The 21,433-nt window shown below is 41.4% G+C and overlaps 1 protein-coding gene across 6 annotated transcripts in view; it reads right to left on the bottom strand.

Moving 5' to 3' along the window:
- Positions 1-204: 204 nt before the first annotated feature.
- Positions 205-21,433, bottom strand: part of ELOVL6 (ELOVL fatty acid elongase 6) — a 120,435-nt gene continuing 99,206 nt past the window's right edge. For all 6 annotated transcript variants that reach the window (XM_061585398.1, XM_061585395.1, XM_061585393.1 and 3 more), the window contains 3 exons: positions 20,280-20,411; positions 5,849-6,000; positions 205-985 (listed from right to left, as the gene is read on the bottom strand). In XM_061585398.1, coding sequence (XP_061441382.1) covers positions 561-985; positions 5,849-6,000; positions 20,280-20,350 — 648 coding nt within the window. In that variant the 5' untranslated portion in view covers positions 20,351-20,411 and the 3' untranslated portion in view covers positions 205-560. The remainder of the gene's footprint in view (positions 986-5,848; positions 6,001-20,279; positions 20,412-21,433) is intronic.

Raw genomic sequence — 21,433 nt, 5'->3', positions numbered from 1 at the left:
GAGCTGCTACCAGTCAGAGGTGACAATACAGGGCTAGGTGGAGCTCTAACAGGTCAAGGCAGCTTCATATGTTCATAGGACACAGATTGTGTGTTTCCTCTGCTTAAAGTTTGTTCAAGTTTTGTATTTAAAAAACAAAGGTTAGAAAGAATATATAAATAATTAGTTTTTTAAAATAAAAGTAATCTATGCTCAGGGAAACAATTTATTTTTAACATTTTATTTTGCAAAATCAGTATCTTCTTTTCCTTTGCTTTCCTTTTTGTTTTAAAACGTGTGTTTGTTGTTTTCTAAGAGCAGATAAGATGCAAGAAGGAAGATGTCTTACAGCAGCCTTTTGAGATGCAAGATCATTCAGTGAGTCCTCACCATGACAGGATCATAAACTTACTGGCTTTGAACAAACCTAGCTGTCCCTTAGCTGCTGAGTTTTAGTGGCACCATATATAAATGTTGCCTTGTTGTGCCATTGTTTTTTCCTCTCCCTCTCTCTCCCCTCTCTCTTTGTGTTTGTTGTTTTGTGGATGACCTGAGTGGCTGCTTCTCTGTAGTTTCTAGCATTACTCAGCCTTCCTTGCTTTTCTGGTTTTGCCAATATATGCCTCAAAGAAAAAATGGCAGAAGAGCACAAAGTAGCTGAGGTACATAAGGGAACACCAGGCGATGTTGGAAACGTGGGAGTGACACTGGCCTTGTTGCATCCAGGCAAAGACCAGGTAGTTGATGATGCAGCCCATGAACATCTGCGTGATCTGAGACAGAGTGATAAACATGGCAAACTTGCGTGACACTCTGAAGCCAGCAGCCCGCAAGGCGTAGTAAGTGTACATGACAGCATGCACTCCGTAGTTCATGGTCATAAACCAGCCGCCACCAGCCACCATGTCCTTGTAAGAGTACCAAGAATAAAGCAGTACGGTAATATGGTGATACCAATGGAGGAAGATAAGCTTCTGTTTCCTAAGAATAATAAATATTGTATCTCCTGGGGAAAAGAAAATAAGAAAAATGTTAGGACTGAAACAAACTTGTGAAGTAGGCTGCAATCCACCCCCCCCACATGGGGAGGGGTTGGATTGAGCAGAGCAACCCTCACATGCTTCTGCCTCTTGCTAGCACAGATCTTCCCCTGCTGCTTGTCAAACATGCAGGCAGAAGATCCATTGACAATATTCCTGCCAGCAGGAGGTTCCAAAGCAGGGTGTTCCAAGAGTGAGGTGGGGGTTATAGCTGGTGCTGGCCAGTACTGGGCGTGAGCTAAGCCCGATAGTTGTGCCAGTCTTCAGTTAGCACAGGGATCAGGCCCAGTCTGCCTCCCCCCCCCCGGTAGACTTCTCTGTATGCACATCCTGGCCTCCTGACACAGGTGTCAATAGAGCTGGGAAGGAGATGTACGAGGCAGTGGGAAGGTTGGTGCTGTGATGATGCCCCAGAAGAGCCATTCCAGTGCTCTCACTGCTGCATCTGGAATGTACTGACCTCCCCACTACTTCACCCTTCCTGGTAAGCTGCACCAACACCAGGGCCAGGAGGCCATATAAGCACTACTGTTCCTTCCTGCAGCCTTTTCTGCTTCAAAACTCACACAAAGGAATACCAGTAATACATAGGATGGAAGCAGCACTTTTATTATCAATACCCCAACCTCATGCATATTTACTTGCCTGCAGAACTGGTGGTGGTCACTTCCAGTTAAGCATGTTTAGGACTGTAACCCAAATCAGCAGTAAAGCTCCTTACTTGCTGACTACTTCATTGGCAGCCAAAACTTTATTATTTGTTTGTTTATTAAATTTATTTTGTTTATTTGTTTATTAAATTTGTGTCCCACACTTTCTCCCAGAAGGAGCCCAGGGCAGCAAACAAAAACACTAAAAGCACTTTAAAACATAAAAAAGACTTTACACATATTAAAACAAAACATCTTAAAATATAGCTAATTCTCGGTAGGTTTCAGCACAGTCTCAAAAGTAGTCTGAAGGTACATGAGGGTATCATTCTTGTTGAAGCTAAGTAGGTCTGGCTGTGGTCAGTGCCTGGACTGAAGACTGCTTGGGAACCACATGTATGCTCCAAGAGGGAAGGAAGGTGGGATATAGAATCAAATGAATATGAAGGCTATATGTATATTCCCCCAATAATTCACTGAAACAACATATTCTTAACAGTCATAATGATTTTTGTGCAATGGGCAGCCCTAGGAAGTTTCTGCAGGAACAAGCTCTGGAATGCCTGCCAAATCACCGTTTCTAACTAGAATCTCCACAGACAAAGAGAGGGAAGCCCTTGAAGTGCCAGCCAAAAATGAAAGTGGTAATTGTTTATTGCAATTGAACAACACCATGATCTGCTGAAAGCTGACTCATAAACTATAATCAATAAGAAAAAGGGACCAATCAATCAATAAGGAAAATGGTATTGTTCATTTTTAACAGATAAATTCATAAACATTGTATGATAGTTTACATTTTTAAGTACATCTTACAATTGAGTTTAATGTGGTTTATATGTATACTTTTACAGATTGCCCTTGACAAAGGGTATTTTGATACCTGAAACGCATTGGGCTGCAATAAACAATTACCACTTTCATTTTCGACTGGTTGCTGGCTCAGCGCTTTGAGGGCTTCCCTCTCTTTGTCTGCGGTGCATTTGGGGTGCCTCCCTCTTTGCTCTCTTGCACTACTCTAGCCCCCGCCCTGAGCTCTTACTGGGAGAAAGGGCAGGGTATAAATAAAATAAAATCCAATCAATCCATCAGCTAGAATCAGCCTAGGAAGCCTTAGGATAAGCAAACATGGATGTGAAAATTAATACAGAACTTGATGGGCTTGCTGTTTGCAAGCTTTTTAAAGCCGCTGCTAAGGAAACTGTTTAGAAAAATCTTCATGAACTAGGCAATGAAAGTAGACTTGGTTATGGGCTGCTGAGTCTTTGCTATCAGCCACTTGCATGGGGCCAATAGCCATTATTTCCAAGTGAGGAATTTGTTAAGACCACCCTGTCATACAAGCATATGAGCAGCCAGATTTTTGTTTTAAAAGAACTGAATGAGGCTAACATTTACATGACATTTCTTGGAAAGGGTAAGTACTAAAGATGGCATGAAGCTTTGTTAAAACCTGTGAAAATACACTCTGCCAGTTCCAATTAAATTTACAGGAACTTGCTTCTGAGTAAACACACATAGGGTCAGACTGTTAGTTTCTTTCCTCTTAACTAAACGTCTGTGGTCTTTGTGGAAGAATGCAGGTGGCAATTTACCAGAAGGAAAACTACCACAATGTGGATGGACAAATTGGTGTCACATTCTGGAAGTGCTCTGAAGTGTTCCGGAAGCAGTGAGGATAATTTTACCACACATCCACACCCAACCAGAATTCCAGGAAGGCAAAAAAGTAGTAAAAATGTCCCTTCCCGCTTGGCAAGAATGTTGCAGACTATTTTATGTTGACACATGGTTACATGCACACCATGGTACATTATAACTCTACAAATGACTGTCCTAACCATCATATTTATTTATTTAGTATATCTGTAGACTGCCTTTTATCGTCACTGATCCCAGAGCGGGTTACAAAAGATAAAAAGTGCAAAACATAAAATGAGGCCATCAGATTCACATAAATAACAGGAACAAATAAAAATATCACAATTAAAATAAAAGTCAGCATAACCTCTGAAATGTCATCCTACATCAATTAAGGTAACTCAATGCCCCACAAATGCTTAAACAAATAGGTGCATTTTCAGTTGGCACTGAAAAATAAAAAATGTTGGTGCCAACTATACCTCATAGAGAAGGGCATTCCATAAACTGGGTGGTACCATGTAGAGGCCCTTTCCTGGATCACGGCATGACTGCTATATATTATTAAATTAATGTGTCAGTCGCCTAATACAGGGCAATCTGTAGATGATTTACCATCCTGTTAAAAAACCTCCAAAATTATTAAAAATGTCCATCAAAACTTAACAAATCAATACATAAAATAACACCAGCCTCCACAGAAAACAAAGAAAAGCTTATTGGCAACCCAGAGCAACACTAACCAGATTTGACAGAGTTGAATTATACTCCTTCAAATGCCTGGGATAAGTGGAATGTCGTAACCTGGCACTGAAAAGATGTTAGTCTAAGTGCCAAGTTGGCCTCACTGGGGAAAGCATCCCACAGGTGGGCCCTCCAAAACTGATGTCTCTCTCCCAATAGCAGGACATGAAGAAGAGTCTCCCCTAATGATCTTATTTTTATTTATTTATTATTTAACAAAAATTATTTACCGCTTGAATGTAGAGATCTCCAAGCAGTTTACAAAAAAATTAAAATTATCAATAAAACCATTAAAAACAAGTAATTAAAACATATTTAAACAATTAACACAACTACTAACTAAAAAGATTACAACAGATCAACATCTATGTGTCTGGAAAGGCTTACCTAAACCGAAAAAATTAAGCAGGTGCCGAAAGGAATACAGTGAAGGTGTCTGCCTGATGTCAGTAGGCAGGGAGTTCCAAAGAGTAGGTACTGCCACACTAAAAGAACAAATTCTTACAAGGGCAAAACAAGTATTATGTGGCACCTGTAACAGTGCCTGTTGCGCAGAGTGAACTGCTCAAGTGGGCACATATGGGGTAAGGTGTTCTTGCAAGTAAACTGGTCCCAAGCTGTTAAGAGCTTTATATACAACTTGAACCTGGCCTGATAACTAATTGGCAACCAGTGTAGATCTCTGAGCAGAGGTGTTCTAGGCTGTCATGTCTCATCCCCATCAACAATCTGGCTGCAGCATTCTGCACTAACTGCAGTTTCCTGGTCAAGTGCAAGGGAAGCCCCACAGAGAGTGCAGCCACACTTGAAATCCCCAATGCCTGAACTACTGTGGCCAAGCTCTCTCAGTCCAGGAATGGTCATAGTTGTCTCACCAAGTGCAGCTGTTAGAGGCACTTCTAGCCACTAAGGCTAGCTGGGCCTCCAATGACATAGCTGGATCTAGAAGCACCCCCAGACTGCATACCTGGTCCTTCAGGGGAAGTGCAACCCTGCCCAGGGCAGGCAATTGACCAATTTTTTGGATATGGAAACTACTCACCCACAGTGCCTCCACCTTGCCAGGTTTCAAGGTCATCTTATCTTAGGATATGGGCAGGCTGGGGCAGGGAAAGGTGTTTCCTCTTGCTTCCTGCGCTATTATTTTTCTGTTCTGCAGTCTTAGTGGGCTTACAGCTGACCTTTGAGAAGACTGTGTTTGTTGATTATCTACAAGATTTTGATTGGAGTAGACTGCAGCACCATGGGGTTATAAGGCTTAGTGGTTGCATTGACCATTCACTGAGTTGGTGAATGGTCCCTTGTGTTGTTTCTGAAATGCCACATTCTTGTTCTTGGAATGTAGAAGAGGAATAGCAGCAGCACAAGAATCTCTACGCCTTACAATCCAAATCAAAACAATATGAATTAGGGACAAATATTCCCTCCAAGGTTTTGAGAGCCCTCTTCCTTGTCAATTACTTCTTCTTTGTCTTCCTCATTGATGCATTTATTTGGCACTTTTTCAAAAAAGTGACTCAAAGCAACTTAACAATTTTATAATTTTGCTCAGCTGAGAAAAACTCCTTTGGGATTGTAAATACAAGAGGTGGCTGGCTGATTAATGTATTGATTGCAAAATGTGAAAAGCATTTTTGATCACTGTTATCAATCAGTCCATTAATCAATCATTTTTTACTCAAGATGATTTACAAATATACTAAAAAACAGCTAAAATAGTTTTAAAAACAGCACATGCCCTTGCTCTTTTCTCCAAATGTAACCCATGAGGTAAAAAACAGAAAAGGTACTCACCTAGTTCTGGTGCTTTGCTTAGCACAAATGCATAAGCCCAGAATTTGCTGACAGGTCCATTGTAAAAACTCTGGTCGCAAACTGACTGCTTCAGTCCTTTGGTCATCAAAATGTACACCATATAAGCACCCGTTCGAACAGCACCAAATATACTTTGTGACCATAAAGAGAAAACAGAGAACAGTCAATTATCATCACAAAGGAGAAGACAAAAATTCATAGAGGCCCCAGACATGATGCTTGGCAAAGATGGTCAGGATTTCACCCCTCCCTGCAACTCATCTCTCTTGACTTTGCTCTATAGGAAGCAAAAAAAGAAATGGAACACTTAAATATTCCTTGAAGGTATATGTGATCTAGTCACTAATAGGGGAAGGATATGAGGATAGTTGAAACACATGCCGTGAAGTGATTTTTTAATTATTTCTAGTATTTACATATAAAAGCTGGGGACTGTAGAATCAGAGATGTGAAGGCCCAGAAAAAACCTGGAAAACCTGGAAACCCCCCCCCCCAAATTTTTCAATTTTTCCAATTTTCTCCCAGAAAAATTGAAAAAAGGGGGGAACCGCCACTGGATTCCCCCCAAAACATAATTAAAACAACAACAAGAAACAATGAACAAACCCCCAGTTTCCCCCCAAAATTTTCTGGGCTGTCACATCTTTAGTGAGAATCACACATCTTTTAAGGGAAAATGTTGGGTGACACTGATCCATAAATAAGTTCACAGAAACAGCCATTGCCTTCAAGAGATTCAGTGATACATTTGTCACTGCCCCTCAGTCTCTCTCATGTTATAGTTGTGTGTGTGTTGGATAGGATAAGCCCTGAACTCCTTGCATGAAGGTTAGGATGTAAATTAATAAATACACAAAACAACAGGGAATACAGCACTCACTGATTCCATGAAAACAACATCTCATTTAAGGTTGCAGTCCTATACACAGGGGTAGCTAACCCTCAGTTCAGGGGCCTGATCTGGTCCCCTGAGACACCACTGATTTTGGCAGCAAAAAAACAAATATTAGAGTAGATACAGTGTTGGGTGTGGGCAGAGCCTAGTGCTCTTCCCCATGGACATCAAATTGATCATGTTGAGGAAAGGAGCCTGTGTGCATGCAAAAATGTGCATGCAAATGTGTGGTGGCCATATATCCACTTTTTGCCACACTTACTGCCAGCATGTGTGCCCTGGAGAGTGGACTAGGGGTAAATGTGGCTCTTGGGCCAAAAAAGGTTAGCATCCCCTGCTATACACACTTACTTGGGAATAAGCTCCATTGAACTCAGTGGTACTTAGTTCTGAGTAGAGACGACCAGGATTGTACTGCATGAGACTGATTCTGAAGCCTTAGCAATTTGCAGTAGATCATAAATAGATATAGATGTAGATACATACACACAAACACACACACACAAACTGTGTGAAACCAGGACCCTTTGCTATTTGTAAAGTGATATAGATATGTAGAACCCTAATGATGGGCACTTGTGTTGCTGAAAAGGACATGAAACAGGTTCCTACTCCTTCTCTGTAGTCCCACTTTAGTAGAAACCTGATGGATGGGTCCTTTTATTTCCTGCTCCAACTGCAACTGAAATGCTAAGTCACATTTCAATAAGCCAGAGACAGGGAACTTGCAGCCCTCCCAATGTTGTTGGACTCCAGCTCCCATCAGCCCCAGCCAACATGATCAGGGATGATGGAACTGTAGTTCAGCAACATCTGCAGGGTCACTGGTTTCCAACCCTGACCTCAGTCTCCATTTCCTTCCTTCCTTCACTAGCCTAGATGCTTTCTTCTACCACACAGCATTTTTAGGCAGTTTGCTCCTAACATCATTTGCATTCGTGGGCTCGGGTGGAGATGGGCTTGGATGCCACCTGGTTGGGGGTGAACTAATGAAAACATTTCAGAGACTAAAGACATGAAAATGTCTGCAATGTACCATCACACAAATTCTACTCAGCACATGAAAAACTCAGTCCAACTTTGCCATGGCTGTCCTGACACACCTTAGCTCTGGCCATTAAAACTCTCCATTTGAACTAAAGTTCGTTAGTGGATTACAGTTTCCCATGTGTCCTTCTGTACTGTGCTGATAACAGTTCCTAACATATACATGCCCTTGATGCTAATGACCAAGTGGTATTCAAAGTTCTGTCAAAAGAGCTTAACGTCTTCACACCATCAAGTGTAACTGAAACAAGTGCTTGGATTTTCAGCTGCTAAAAGAAAAGGAATCTTGTATGCTTGCAGTATTTATATGGGACTCCATATTTACTTAAACAGACTGTGGAAAGGTGAATCAGATAACTGGGCTTCCATTTGCATGAGCTATGTTGAAATGTTTCCGAAATAATTTATTATTGCTAGTGGGCAGTGAGGACAGGTGGCTCCAATATTAGAGGGGCAGTGAATGTGCTCTGAATATCCAAGGAACTGTCCAAGGTGCTTTCAGTGTTCAGCACCTTGCACAGCTCCTTGAAAGCTCAGGGGTTGATCCACTGCCCCACTGACATAGAATCATAGAATAGTAGAGTTGGAAGAGGCCTATAAGGCCATCAAGTCTAACCCCCTGCTCAGTGCAGGAATCCAAATCAAAGCATTCCTGACAGATGGCTGTCCAGCTGCCTCTTGAATGCCTCTAGTGTCGGAGAGCCCACTACCTCTCTAGGAAATTGGTTCCATAGTAGCATGGCTCTCTCCTCTGTGCGACAACCTTTCAAGTACTTGAAGAGTGCTATCATATCTCCCCTCAGTCTTCTCTTCTCCAGGCTAAACATGCCCAGTTCTTTCAGTCTCTCTTCATAGGGCTTGGTTTCTAGTCCCCTGATCATCCTTGTTGCCCTTCTCTGAACCTATTCCAGTTTGTCTGCATCCTTCTTGAAGTGCAGAGACCAGAACTGGATGCAGTATTCAAGATGAGGCCTAACCAGTGCTGAATAGAGGGGAACTAATACTTCATGCAATTTGGAAACTATACTTCTGTTAAGGCAGACTAATATAGCTTTTGCCTTTCTTGCAGCCACATCACACTGTTGACTCATATTCAGCTTGTGATCAACGACAATTCCAAGATCCTTCTCACATGTCGTATTGCTGAGCCAAGTATCCCCCATCTTGTAACTGTGCATATGGTTTCTTTTTCCTAAGTGTAGAACTTTGCATTTATCCCTGTTGAATTTCATTCTGTTGTTTTCAGCCCAATGCTCCAGCCTATCAAGGTCCCTTTGAATTTTCTTTCTGTCTTCCACGGTATTAGCTATGCCCCCCAATTTTGTATCATCTGCAAATTTGATAAGCATGCTCTGTACCTCCTCATCCAAGTCGTTAATAAAAATGTTGAAGAGCACTGGGCCCAGGACCGAGCCCTGTGGTACCCCACTCATTACTTCCACCCAGTTTGAGAAGGAACCATTGGTAAGCACTCTTTGAGTATGATTCTGGAGCCAGCTGTGGATCCACCTGATAGTTGTTCCATCCAGCCCACATTTAGCGAGCTTGCTAATCAGAATATCATGGGGCACTTTGTCAAAAGCTTTGCTGAAGTCGAGATATATTATGTCCAGAGCATTCCCACAGTCTACAAGGGAGATTATCCGATCAAAAAATCGAAGCCACCAGTAGGGATGGAAAGCTCTGTCATTTTTGGTTCTCTCCGTTTCTCACTTTTTAAATGTTAAATTCAGTTCTTCACATTTCAGCAGCAATCTGCAATTTTTTTAAAAAAAATCCTCATGAAAATTCACAATTTTAGTGCAAATTTCTCAAAATAAACACATTTTTGGAGGCAGTTTTGACAAGGGTACACATTTTTGCACATCATGCCATTTTGCATGTTATTTTCACATATATTCATTTTTATGCACACTTTCCCCTAATATATGCATTTTTGTAAATATTGTTTAGTTGGCGAACTACATCTCAAAATTCTAATAAACACGAATTTCGAAGGATGGCTGTGTTTCAGTTCTCATATTGTTTCAGCAAGTGTGAATTTGATAAATTTTGCTTGAAATGTGAACTGAATCTAAATTCTCACCCATCCCTAGCTACCAGGGTCTGTTTCCCTTCTAATGGGTCTATTTCCCTATTAATGAATATGCTGCATTTATTAGGCTAGATGCTGGTTCAGTACTTAATGTTTACTAAACTTTTACCTGACAAGGTTGAGACATATGTGCTTACCTAAGGCTACTAAGACAATTCCGGATGATCAACAGAAAATTGATGAAGAGAATCAACAGGTTTTTTTTTTTTTAAAAAAAAGCCAAATACACTAAATATAGTAATACCTCAGTTAACAAAGTAAATAAGCTCCTGTACATTACTTCTTTAACAGAAACTTTGGTACCAGAGGTAGGAATAACATGGGACGAATAGGGATAGGTTCCTACACCTGCTGAGAGATGGTGGGGGCAGCTTCAACAGGGGTTTAAAGGGTGCCTACCAGGCACCCCCTCCTCCTCCTCCTCCTCCTCCTCCTCCCTCCCCTACTTCTCCTCCTCTGAATTATATTGGATCCTTCCCTCCCCAGCCCTGAGAGAAAGGAAGAGATCTCTTTAATACAAAGCAAACACACAGCCTTGCCACTTTCACCCTAGCAAAGAAAAGGCACAGGCTTTTCAGTTTATTGATAGCAAAGACACAGGCTGGTCAGTTTCACCTTAAAACAAAGGCACATACTTGAAAGTTTATCCATAGCAAAGTAAAGCTGCTCAGTTTCTCCTCAAAAAAAGCCTTCCTTAAAGGAGTTTTGGTCCTGGAGGATTCCTTAACTGAGGTATTACTGGATATACTGTAGATTACACTTTCTTTCATTATTCTAAGAATAGAAAGGCCTAGGTTAGTGTTGTTCAGTAGTCCTAACTGGGGTTGCCAACACAGTGACTGCATGTGCACATGCATTCACATACCTTCCTTGGCATCCACAGGTCCACTCTCTCTGCCAATATTAGGCTTGAAAAAAAGTATTCTGCTGTAGCCAATGGAATAGGTTGCAATGCCTTTGTGGTGCCAGGGCAGTTTCTCCAGCTTGCAAATGTGCCAACAGGCCCCAAAGGGTTGGCAACCCTGTTGTAGTAACTTAGAAAAGCTTCCATTTATCAGAGAGAAGGGATTCTATAGATTTCCATGAAATACAAAACCATCTCATGAGAAAAGAAATGGTGAATGAGAAATGCAGTCCCTGAATATTTCCCAGTCTTTACACCTAAACTGTTCATTCATAAAGAAGACAGTAAATCTCAAACAACAGTAAACAATTGAGATTAGCTTTTTCTCCTCTATTAGAAACAAGAGATGTGTGAAGAAGTGCACAGAATATCTTATGCTACACTGGACACCAAATTTGGCATTATCGGGTAGCTATAGAAGAAACAGTGCATTGCATGCTTCCTTTCTTATTTTAAGAAACTTTATTTTAAATAAATCTCAATCAATATTTCACTACATTTCTCTTTCATGGGAAATGACACATTTCTCTATATATGCATATATTTATCAGGATGATGTTGAAAAACATTGCAATGCCATTTTTGTTGTGTTAACTGCCAAACACATGATATGCACGTAGCACTCTACAATCCTTTTCACACATTACACTGAATGACAAGTAGGAGGAAGCATCATCAAGGCAACCATCCCACTCTCCATATATGCAATGAAATGTCTCCACAGATGCTCTGCACATACAGCTGACTGATCCAGCTTTGACCATTGAGGCTGAGGTTTCCTCTGCTTTATGCCCTCTTACCCTCTAAGGCTGGATGTGACCCACCTGAACAGAGATAGCCCAGTCAGTTATTTATTTATTTAAGAAAATGTATATACTGCTGGATTGTAATAAAACCTCTAAGTAGTTCAGGAAACATTAAAATTATCAATAAAAACAATTAAAAACAAAACATTAAAATATAATTAAAATTAATAGTAGACTAAAAAGGGATTAAAATACATTAACATCTGTGTTACTGTATAGGCTTGCAAAAAAAGTGTTAAGCAGGCACTGAAAGGAGTGCATCCTGGCAACCTTCAGATTACAGATTAGATGACTGTAATGTGTTATATAGGTGATCCCCTGGAATACTTCCGAATACACCTGTGAACTGGGACCGGCCCTAGGAAGGCACATCTTGCTAGGTTTGAATGAGGTTCACTGGATGCCAGTCCCTTACTGAGTACAATTTGAAGCACTGTTGCTTACCTTTAAAGCTGTATACAGTTTGGGACTGGGAACCTCTTCCATGTGTATCTATTCATGCAAAAAGACAGCCTTTGCCAATTTGATGTTCTCCAGATATTTTGGACTACAACTCCCATCAGCCCCAGCCACCTCACGTGAGACTAATAGGAGTTGTAGTCCTAAACATCTGGAGGGCACCAGGTTTACCAAAGGCTACATGAATATAATAATTGGAGGCCCTTCTCTGGGTGCCTCCAATATCTGAAGTGATGTGTATGTGGTGATTGATGAAAGGTCCACATAGACTTCTATTTTCTTTGTGGATTGATATTGGCCTGCCTGTGCATTAAGATCATCAGGGGTAGTTCTCCTTGACTGTACCAGAGCCATTGAGATTTGCTTTGCAGAGACATGGATGAGGATTGCCTCCATGGTGATATTGTCTTTATGGAATGCCCTCCTTCTGAGTTACAGCTTGTGCTGATTCTTCTTAGTTTTTGCCACCACCTGAAGACCTATTTATTTGTGTAGGCATTCACCAGATGTTGGTGCTCAGCTTATTTTTTTTGTATTGTTACTGCTGCACTGGGTTTCTGTTTTGATTTATTATCTGTCCTTGTTTAGGGTTTTTCAATGGTGCTTTCTTGGCTTTGGAATGTTGTCCTCCAAGTATGTTCACCAAGCATCTTCTCTGAAGCAAAGATCCATTTTATTTTCTCCTGCCTTTTTAATGCCATCTCCTCTGCTCATCTTTCTTCTGACATATGTTCTCATTTTTCAGCAGTTTAAATTTGTAGTTAATTTTTTTAAAGGCTTCAGTCCTACTACACCTGCTTATCTGCTGGGGCTAGGTCTCATTGAAGCCAATGGGACAGCTGAGGACAGATGTAGAAGATATATTTAACATTTGTGGTTTTAACTGTTTTTAAAAATTATTATTATTGGGATCCATCCTGAAAGCTTTTGCTGAAGGTTGGGGAAAATCTTGCTAAGTAAATAAATATTGAAGCTTTTACTGAAAGATGATTCTTATTTAGCTTTCTTTGAAACAATGGCTTGGTTCTAAAGGTTCCCTTATCTCATGGAAGAACTTTGATCAGAGACTCCTTCCTTTGGAGGAAGAAGGGAACTTTTGCATCCAACTTAATAAGTTTAAGGAAACTGTAAGGCACCCTTCCCCAGCCTGCTGCCCTCCAGCTCTTTGGGACTACAGTCAATGGAAGCTGGTAGCTCTGAGGTCAGTGGGGCAGTGAATCAGCTTCAGGTTTTAGTCCAAATGTTCAAGATGTAGGTGATGAATGCTGAAATAATCTCGGACAGCTCCTTGAACGTTCAGACTAAAACCTGGAGCAGATTCGCTGCCCCACTGACATTGGAGCCACCAGCCTCCACTGACTACGGTCCAAAACAGCTGAAGGGCCCCACATTGGGGAAAGCTACTCTAAGTCTGTACACTTGATTTTCATCCATTTGACATGGTTCCATGTTAAGCTTTGTATTTTTAAAAACATAGTTTATTTAAAGTATACCACTCCAGAATTTCTGTGTTGCTCCAGAGTCACAAAGGTATACCTTACTACCCATCTAGTCTTCCTTACCATTCCTAACAGACAGAATGCCCCAGCCTTCCATAATCTACAGGATTCTGAAATTACACAGGTCTGTAAGAACCGTACCACTAACCCTTTCTGAATACTCAAATACAAAATGTTGCCACAGAACAACTATTTAAGGATCCTGCTTTAGATACATTTATTGAAAATATCTCCCTTTGATTTCAAAAGGAATTGATTTGAAATAAATGGGTTTAAAATTGCAGCACTGACAAGATTTGTCCATTATGAGGTTAGGTTTCCAGACAGAAACCTGTTTTGTATTAATGTGAGCAATCTGTTTTGTATTAATGTGAACAGGTATCCTGACTGGTCAGCTATATAGGACAGTATCTGTCAAGCTGAAATGCACTTAATTTTTGTTGCATGTTACACAGGTGGTAGAAATAAGCTTATTTGTTTAAAGTTTTATTTTGAATTGCTATGTTTAAAGACACAGATTAAATAATTATAGACCTAAGCTGAAAATCCTGTGCAGGTACTTATGATATCCATGTTAATACCATGTGAGTTATAGTGGTTTATGGTTTATATTTTTTTTGAGGCATGCCAATGGATTAAGCATAATCATACTGTTATTACCAAGGTACTTTATGACATATCAAATCCCTATAAGGCCTTTAACAACATTAAGAACTGTATTAAAAATAAGAGGAGCATTTCATTTCAGCACTAAGATGTTTATTGATATTTGGCTTTTTCCTCATCCCAGAGGCTCAGCTTGACTAAAGTGATGGGAAATCTAAAATAAGAGCTAACATTAAAAATACGGTAAATTAAATCCCTCCCCCCCAAAAAAATCCCTCTCCTATGGGCCCAGGCTTCAGCTAGCCCAGACATGTAGACAAACAACTCATCTCTTTTAAACTGACATTTGAAAACTGAAAATGAAATTTGAAAACTGAAACTTTATAGCTGGAGACTTGCTGGGAAGGAAGAAGTGCTAGTGCAGACATCTTAACTGGTTATGTCAGGTGTAGTCAATGTGGTGCCCTCAAGATGTTTTTGGACTACAATTCCTATCATCCCTGACAATTGGCTGTGTTGGATGATGGGAATTGTAGTCAACAACATATGGAGGACTCCGTGTTGGCTATCCCTGAATTGTTTTTTTGAGATATTGTTCTCACTTAAGAGCAACAATGCACCTGTTTCTCCCATTTATTTAGCTCAAACACATGCCGCAGTTGGTGGCCCTAACAAAAGGCTCCCCTGAAATAGTTACTGAATGCTAATATAATACTACAGCTTGGTAGTAGCACAATCCTAAAATCAATTTATGTCAGCTAGGAGATTTAGGATCATGACTGTGCCCCTGTCCCAGGAGACCTGCTGGCTCCCTGACCTCTATATCAGCAAAAAAATCAGGGATATGACATGGTGACGTTATGCTGGAGTAACTGCATTAACAGTGCAACTCCACTGGCAGAAAGACCAAAAATGGTTGGAGGACGGGGTCTATTGGGGGAAAAGAGCAAGCCAGCTCTGAACCATATGCTCTCCCAGATCCTGCTCCTAGTCTATACAGTACTGCATAATATTATGCTAGCAAAAGAGATGGTCTAAGTCAAAACACTCCTATTGAATTTTTATCATCATGGACCATTGGTCATGTTGGCTAGGACTGATGGGAGTTGGAGTCCAGTAACATCTGGACTCTGTGGCAGAGTGGTAAACAGCGGTGACGCAGCCGAAGCTCTGCTCACAGCTGGAGTTTGATTCCAACGGAAGAAGGAAGTCGAATCTCTGGTGAAAGGGGTCGAGGTCCACTCAGCCTTCCATTCATCCGTGGTCGGTAAAATGAGTACCCGGCGTATGCTGGGGGGTAAAGAAAGGCCGGGGAAGGAACTGGCAATCCCACCCCATATATACGGTTTGCCTAGTAAACGTCGCAAGATGTCACCCTAAGAGTCGGAAACAACTCGCACTACAAGTGCGGGGACACCTTTACCTTTACCTTTAACATCTGGAAGGCCTCTGGGCTAAAAGGTATTAGCTTACTGGTCCTTCTCCTCCCACACAGGAGACATGGGGGAAGTATTCACTGTGCAGTGAAGGAGCAGCCATGAACTGCCATATGCAGAAAAACGCTATGATGGTCAACAGCAAGCCCCCCACTACAACAATTGCTACTGCTGGCTGAATAATACCCCCACCCTATGCAGAATTACAGCTTGGCCACATGACCTGTTTGTTCTGTTCCCTGTGGCCAAACTGTGATGCTGCAAGGGAAAAGAGATCACAACTATTTGGCCAACAGTCACAATGGCTGGAGTGGAGTACTTGTTATTCATGAGGGAGGCTTGAAGGGTGGTGACAAGAGAGAGGGCCTTTTCAGTTGTGGCTCCCCATCTATGGAATACGCTCCCCAGTGAGGTCGGCCTGGCGCCTTCACAGACATCTTTTCAGGACCAGGTAAAGACTTACATTTTCCCCCAGGCATTTGATAGACTGAGATGATGTTGTCTGTTATTAGTATGCTGCCAAAGCATGGGAGTGTTGCTGTTTTATTGTTTTGTTTTTACAGTATGATATATTTGTTTTTGTTTTTAACAGTGTTGTAAGTTGCTTGAAGACCTTCGGGTAACAAGCAAGCAATACATCCAATAAACAACAACATCATCCTCATCATCAACAACAGAGAGCTTGAGTCTTCACTGTAACTTTCTACATAAAATTGGTAAATATTGGTTCATTAACTTTACTTCCTGCAATCAATGGTTGTGTCTGAGGCAAGGTCACCTAGGTGCCAGCAGCACTCCCTCTCTCCATCACTAGCGCATGGACACCTGCTCTGTGTATAGGTCCAGAGAATGTATGTTTCAACTGCTGACCAATATTTAATATCATCTTTGTTTCTCTCTTGGCTCTTCTGAGAGCCAAGATGCGGGGTCTGTGGCCCACCAGATGTTGCTGGATTCCCATTCCCATAATCCCTCAGAACTGGCCATGCTGGCTGAGGCTGATGGGAGGTGGGAATCCAGCAACATCACAGTGCCTCCAGGCTCCCCATCCCTACCTTAGAGGATTGTGAGCAACAAAATTCTGAAATAAATAGTCTAGTTTCCAAATAATTCCCTAGAAATGAATCAACACTGAGTTTGTTACAGAAGATGGAATATGCTTACTTTGCAAGATTCCTATCTTTTAAAATTACTCATCCACTGTGTTAGATTTGGATAAGTAAATCCAGCATTTACAATTAAATATATCAAAGCTTCTGTAATTATGCTAAAGTCTGCTGAAGATGTTACAGAGACTTGCGCATAAGCAACAAATTATTTTATTAAGAAACATATTCGTTCCACCATATTCACAGTTAACAGACTGGACAGCTTCCAGATTTTATATATAAAGGCAATATTAATTTTTTAGTTAAAACTCTCTGTTTGGCAAGAAATCCCATTGGAATTAAGGAAGCCACTTAAGAATCTTTAGAGTGGCCAGGAGGGATTCATACAGCATGGTATAATATTGAAATAATCCTTAATGGATTCTTAAGGGATGCAGTCCTGAGATAATACTGGAGGTGGTGGTGGAAGAAGCCGAGGCTCCAAACAGAATATGAAAATACTACAGTAATCTGGAGATCTGGACAGTAATCCAAAAAGGCAGAATACCTGTTTCTGGAGGATGCTCTTTAAGGTTCTTACAATATCAAAGGTATCCAGTTGTTACAGGAACTAGAATACTTAGCACTGAAACGTATGTATCTACTCATATGTGAAAAAGTAAAAAAAGCAATAAGGCAAACCAATCAACGCAATAAGGCTAAACTATAAACTATAGCCAATAGTTTAAGCAGATTATAAATTGCATGGAAAGTTTCAGATGGCTGGGAGGAAATGCAGCGTTCCAATACAATAAAAATAAACTGGTTAAAGGAATAATCCTAAACTCCTGGGGAGGGCCAGCTGAGGCAGTGTTGAAAGCTGTGGGCCTCCTTCTCTGCTGGAGGAAAGGGTGGTTCACTGCTAGAGCCCCCCCCCCCGGTGCTCTAGGAAAAAGCTCTGCTGCTGCCACTGCACTACTGGCTGCACTCAGTGGGTGGTGGGACCCCCAATATGGGGCTTGTCAGGGGAAGCCTTGGATCTGCTGAATCCCCCAACATTCCCCTAGAAAGGCCAAACAACAACTACACCAGTCCTGGAGCTAATATAGTTATTTCCTTTCATATCAGTGTCGATGGGAGGAAATTAATAAAAGAAAAGCGGAGGGGGGAAACTGGAAAAAGCCTTTCCACCCCCTCTCCCCCACCTGGCTGGAGCGAGGTGGCAGGGGTATGGAATTGATGGTTCCTCTGCCATGGAATCTCCCCTTCTCAGGGGTTTCTCATTCCTGAGTCTGGTGGGACCTCATTTATTCAATGAATGAAGATCTGAAGAACTGAGCTACAGATTACAGGCAACCCATAAGCAGACCTCCAATATAACAAGTGTCCAGTAAGATACAAAAATAAAAGTGGAGCACTGAAAGCAGGGCCAGCTTAAAGTCTGAGAGGGGTCCTTGCAATGTCCTCTGGTGGGTCCCCTCTTTTGTATGTGTCCTCTTGGTGGGCTTATCTGAGAGGAGGAGGAGGAAGCGGCAGCAGTGCTGCAATCTCATAAGTGCCAGGTGACTTTGAGCAGCCATTTAAATTTCCCACAATGGCCCAATGCAGAGGTGAGGGACCTCAGGTCTAAGGCCAAATGTGGCTCTCCAGGCCTCCCTATCTGGCCTTAAGAATTCTCCCCAGGCTACACCCCTTCTTGTTTGTGATAATGCCTCTTGCTTATCTGGAAGGAGGATGGATGTGTGTGTGTAAACTTTATTATCATTATCATTATCATTATTTATCCCGTACTTTTTCCAAGGACTGGAACTCAAGGCGGCTTCCAAATCTAAAAGTATATATAATTACAAGCAAACAAAAAATCTACATTAAAATACAATTAAACTATGTGCAATAATAAAACCATTTAAATATACAATTAGAGTAATTCAAAACTCACTTTAAGATAGTAAAGATAAAACAGTAAAACGATACAACACCCTCTTCAGCCCCATTCTTAGGAACCAACAGTTCCAAAAGCCTTTCGGAATAAAAAAGTTTTCACCTGCTGACGGAAGGACTGCAGGGAGGGAGCCATTCTTGCCTCCCTGGGGAGGGAATTCGAAAACCTAGGGGCAGCCACTGAAAATGTCCTATCTCGCGTCCCCACCAATCGTGCTTGTGAGGGTGTTGGGACTGAGAGAAGGGCCTCTCCTGCAGATCTCAAAGCCCGGACAGGTTCATATAGGAAGATATGGTCTAACAGATAGCCTGGACCCAAGCCGTATAGGGCTTTATAGGTCATAACCAGCACTTTGAATTGTGACTGGAAACAAACTGGTAGCCAGTGGAGCTGTTGTAATTGTGACTTTTGCATGGCTGGAATGTAACCTATGATTCAAAGGTATGAGTCATATCTATTACTGTGCCCACTTTTGCATATGGTCCTGATATGCAGCCCCCTAGAAGGTTGCCCATGAAGGAAAGTGGCCCTCAAGCTGAAAATGGTTCTGCATGCCATGATTTCATTTATGAATCTCTTTCCATAAAACATGTCAAAACCACTGAGCAATAAAAACAACAACAATAACAACATATATTTAAAAAGTCCAGTACAGATTTCCAAAACAAGTATAGATAAAGAATGGGACAAAAATTGTCCACTTAAAAGGTATTTTGGAAAAGAAAAGTCTTTAAGAGACAGCACTTGTCTAATATATAAACCTGTTCTGATTGTAATTTATTTGAAACTGCTTTTAGTATTGTATTTTAAATTGTTGTAACCTGCCCTGGGTCCGTATAATGAAGGGTAGGTTGTTTGTTGTTGTTGTTACCAGTACCTTGAACTGAGCCCATAGTTAATTTGTACTCCAGGGCATTGTGGGAAATTAAAACAGTGGCTCCCAGACTACATTAAAGGTAGCCCAAGATCAGGCATCAGGCATCAAAAATGTACACTGCTGGGTGCTGGGCCTAGCAAGGTATCAGAGGATGCTGCATGCTGATGGCAGGCCTGACTGAAAGTGAAACTATTCTTTCAAACCATAAATTACTGCAACAGTTGTTAGGTTCAATGAAGAAAACATTTTTTTTCAGGATGTGAAATCTAGAATCTTGCCACATGGGGGTGCTTTCACCATGTGGGACACATGCCTGCACATCTCCCATTCATTTCAACTGAGCTTTTGGACGGTACAGTCCTGGTCTAGGTGCCAAATGAATGTGCAAGTTTACAATTACAGGGAGGTGGGTTGTACAATATAATTTTCTCTTTCATATATTTGTCCTTGGGATCATTGTCTTGTGACATGGTAGAGAAAGCAATAGGACAAGAAAGCTGAAGTCGGTAAAGCAGCCTTTCCTAACCTGTGTCCTCCAGTTATTGTTGGACTGCAGCTCTCACCAACTCTGACCTTTGGCCATGGTGGCTTGGGCTGATGGGAGTTGTAGTCTAAAACATATGGAAGATAGCAGGTTGGGGAAGGCTGCATTAAAGGACATGGATAACATACAGGGCATTTCCCCCATATTATTTTTACCAAAACCTGTTAATAAATAAAACAAATGCAAATAATTCCTTTTAAAAGACAGCTTACCTGAAGACTGCAAGGCTCAGAGACCAGAGGACTAGTGGTTTTCTCAGTTCAAATTTTGCTCGTTTGTTCATTAGATGCCGACCACCAAATATAAAGGCAGCATACAGAGCCGAAAATAGGAAAGATTTTTTCCTGTAAAAAACAAAACCAAACTACAATCACCAAAAGATATGCAGTGAGCTTTGTAAACAGCAATAATTGAGACACATACGTTGAAATTCTCGATCCCCATATCAGTGAGTAAGATCCATTGAACTCAATTGGACTTACTTATGAGTAGACATGCACAGGATTGCTCTGTTGGTCAGAGAACTACATTCAGTTTGGCAAAGACCGCATTCACTTAGCTAGGGATAATTCAAACAATACATGTTTTGTCCATGAATATAGTCCAAGATGTATCCCTGGGCTATGCTTAGAAGCAAGCAAGCAAACATTTATTTATTTGAATTATATCCCACCCTGCCTCCCACTAGGAGCCCAGGGCGGCAAACAAAATCACTAAAAACACTTGTTGTTATGTGCCATCAAGTCGATTACAACTTATGGCAGCCCTATGAATTAGAGACCTCCAATAGCATTTGTTATAAACCACCCTGTTCAGATCTTGTAAGTTCAGGTCTGTGGCTTCCTTTATGGAATCAATCCATCTCTTGTTTGTGACTGGCCCAAGGTCACCCAGTGAGCTTCATGTCAGTGTGGGGATTCGAAGCCTGGTCTCCCAGGTCATAGTCCAACACCTTAACCACTACACCACACTGGCTCTCACTCTTGTATATATAGAAGGATAAGGGATGTGGGGGAGACCTGTTTGCCATCTCGGTTTTAGGTAAAGGAGGAGTTGGGCTTTTGAGAAGTTAAATGAAGATTTATCGGGGCATTGCATGCCTCAAAAAACAAACAAGCAAACCGGGGAGGGGATGCAATGGTAAATATTGTCTCATCTCTACTTTTAGTAAAATACTGAGAAAATGTATGGGCCCAGGCAGTCTAGTAATTGTCATAAAACAATCTTCCCCAAACTGGTGCCCTCCAGTTGTTGCTGGACTCCAACTCTCATCAGCCCCAGCCAACATGGCCAATGGTCAGGGATGATGGGAACTGTAGTTCAGCAATATCTGGAGGCTACCAGGTTGGAGAAGGATGTGATAACA

The sequence above is a fragment of the Rhineura floridana genome, chromosome 9, assembly GCF_030035675.1.
Source record: "Rhineura floridana isolate rRhiFlo1 chromosome 9, rRhiFlo1.hap2, whole genome shotgun sequence".
Taxonomy (NCBI): Eukaryota; Metazoa; Chordata; class Lepidosauria; order Squamata; family Rhineuridae; genus Rhineura; species Rhineura floridana.
This window is presented reverse-complemented; position numbering and strand designations above follow the sequence as displayed.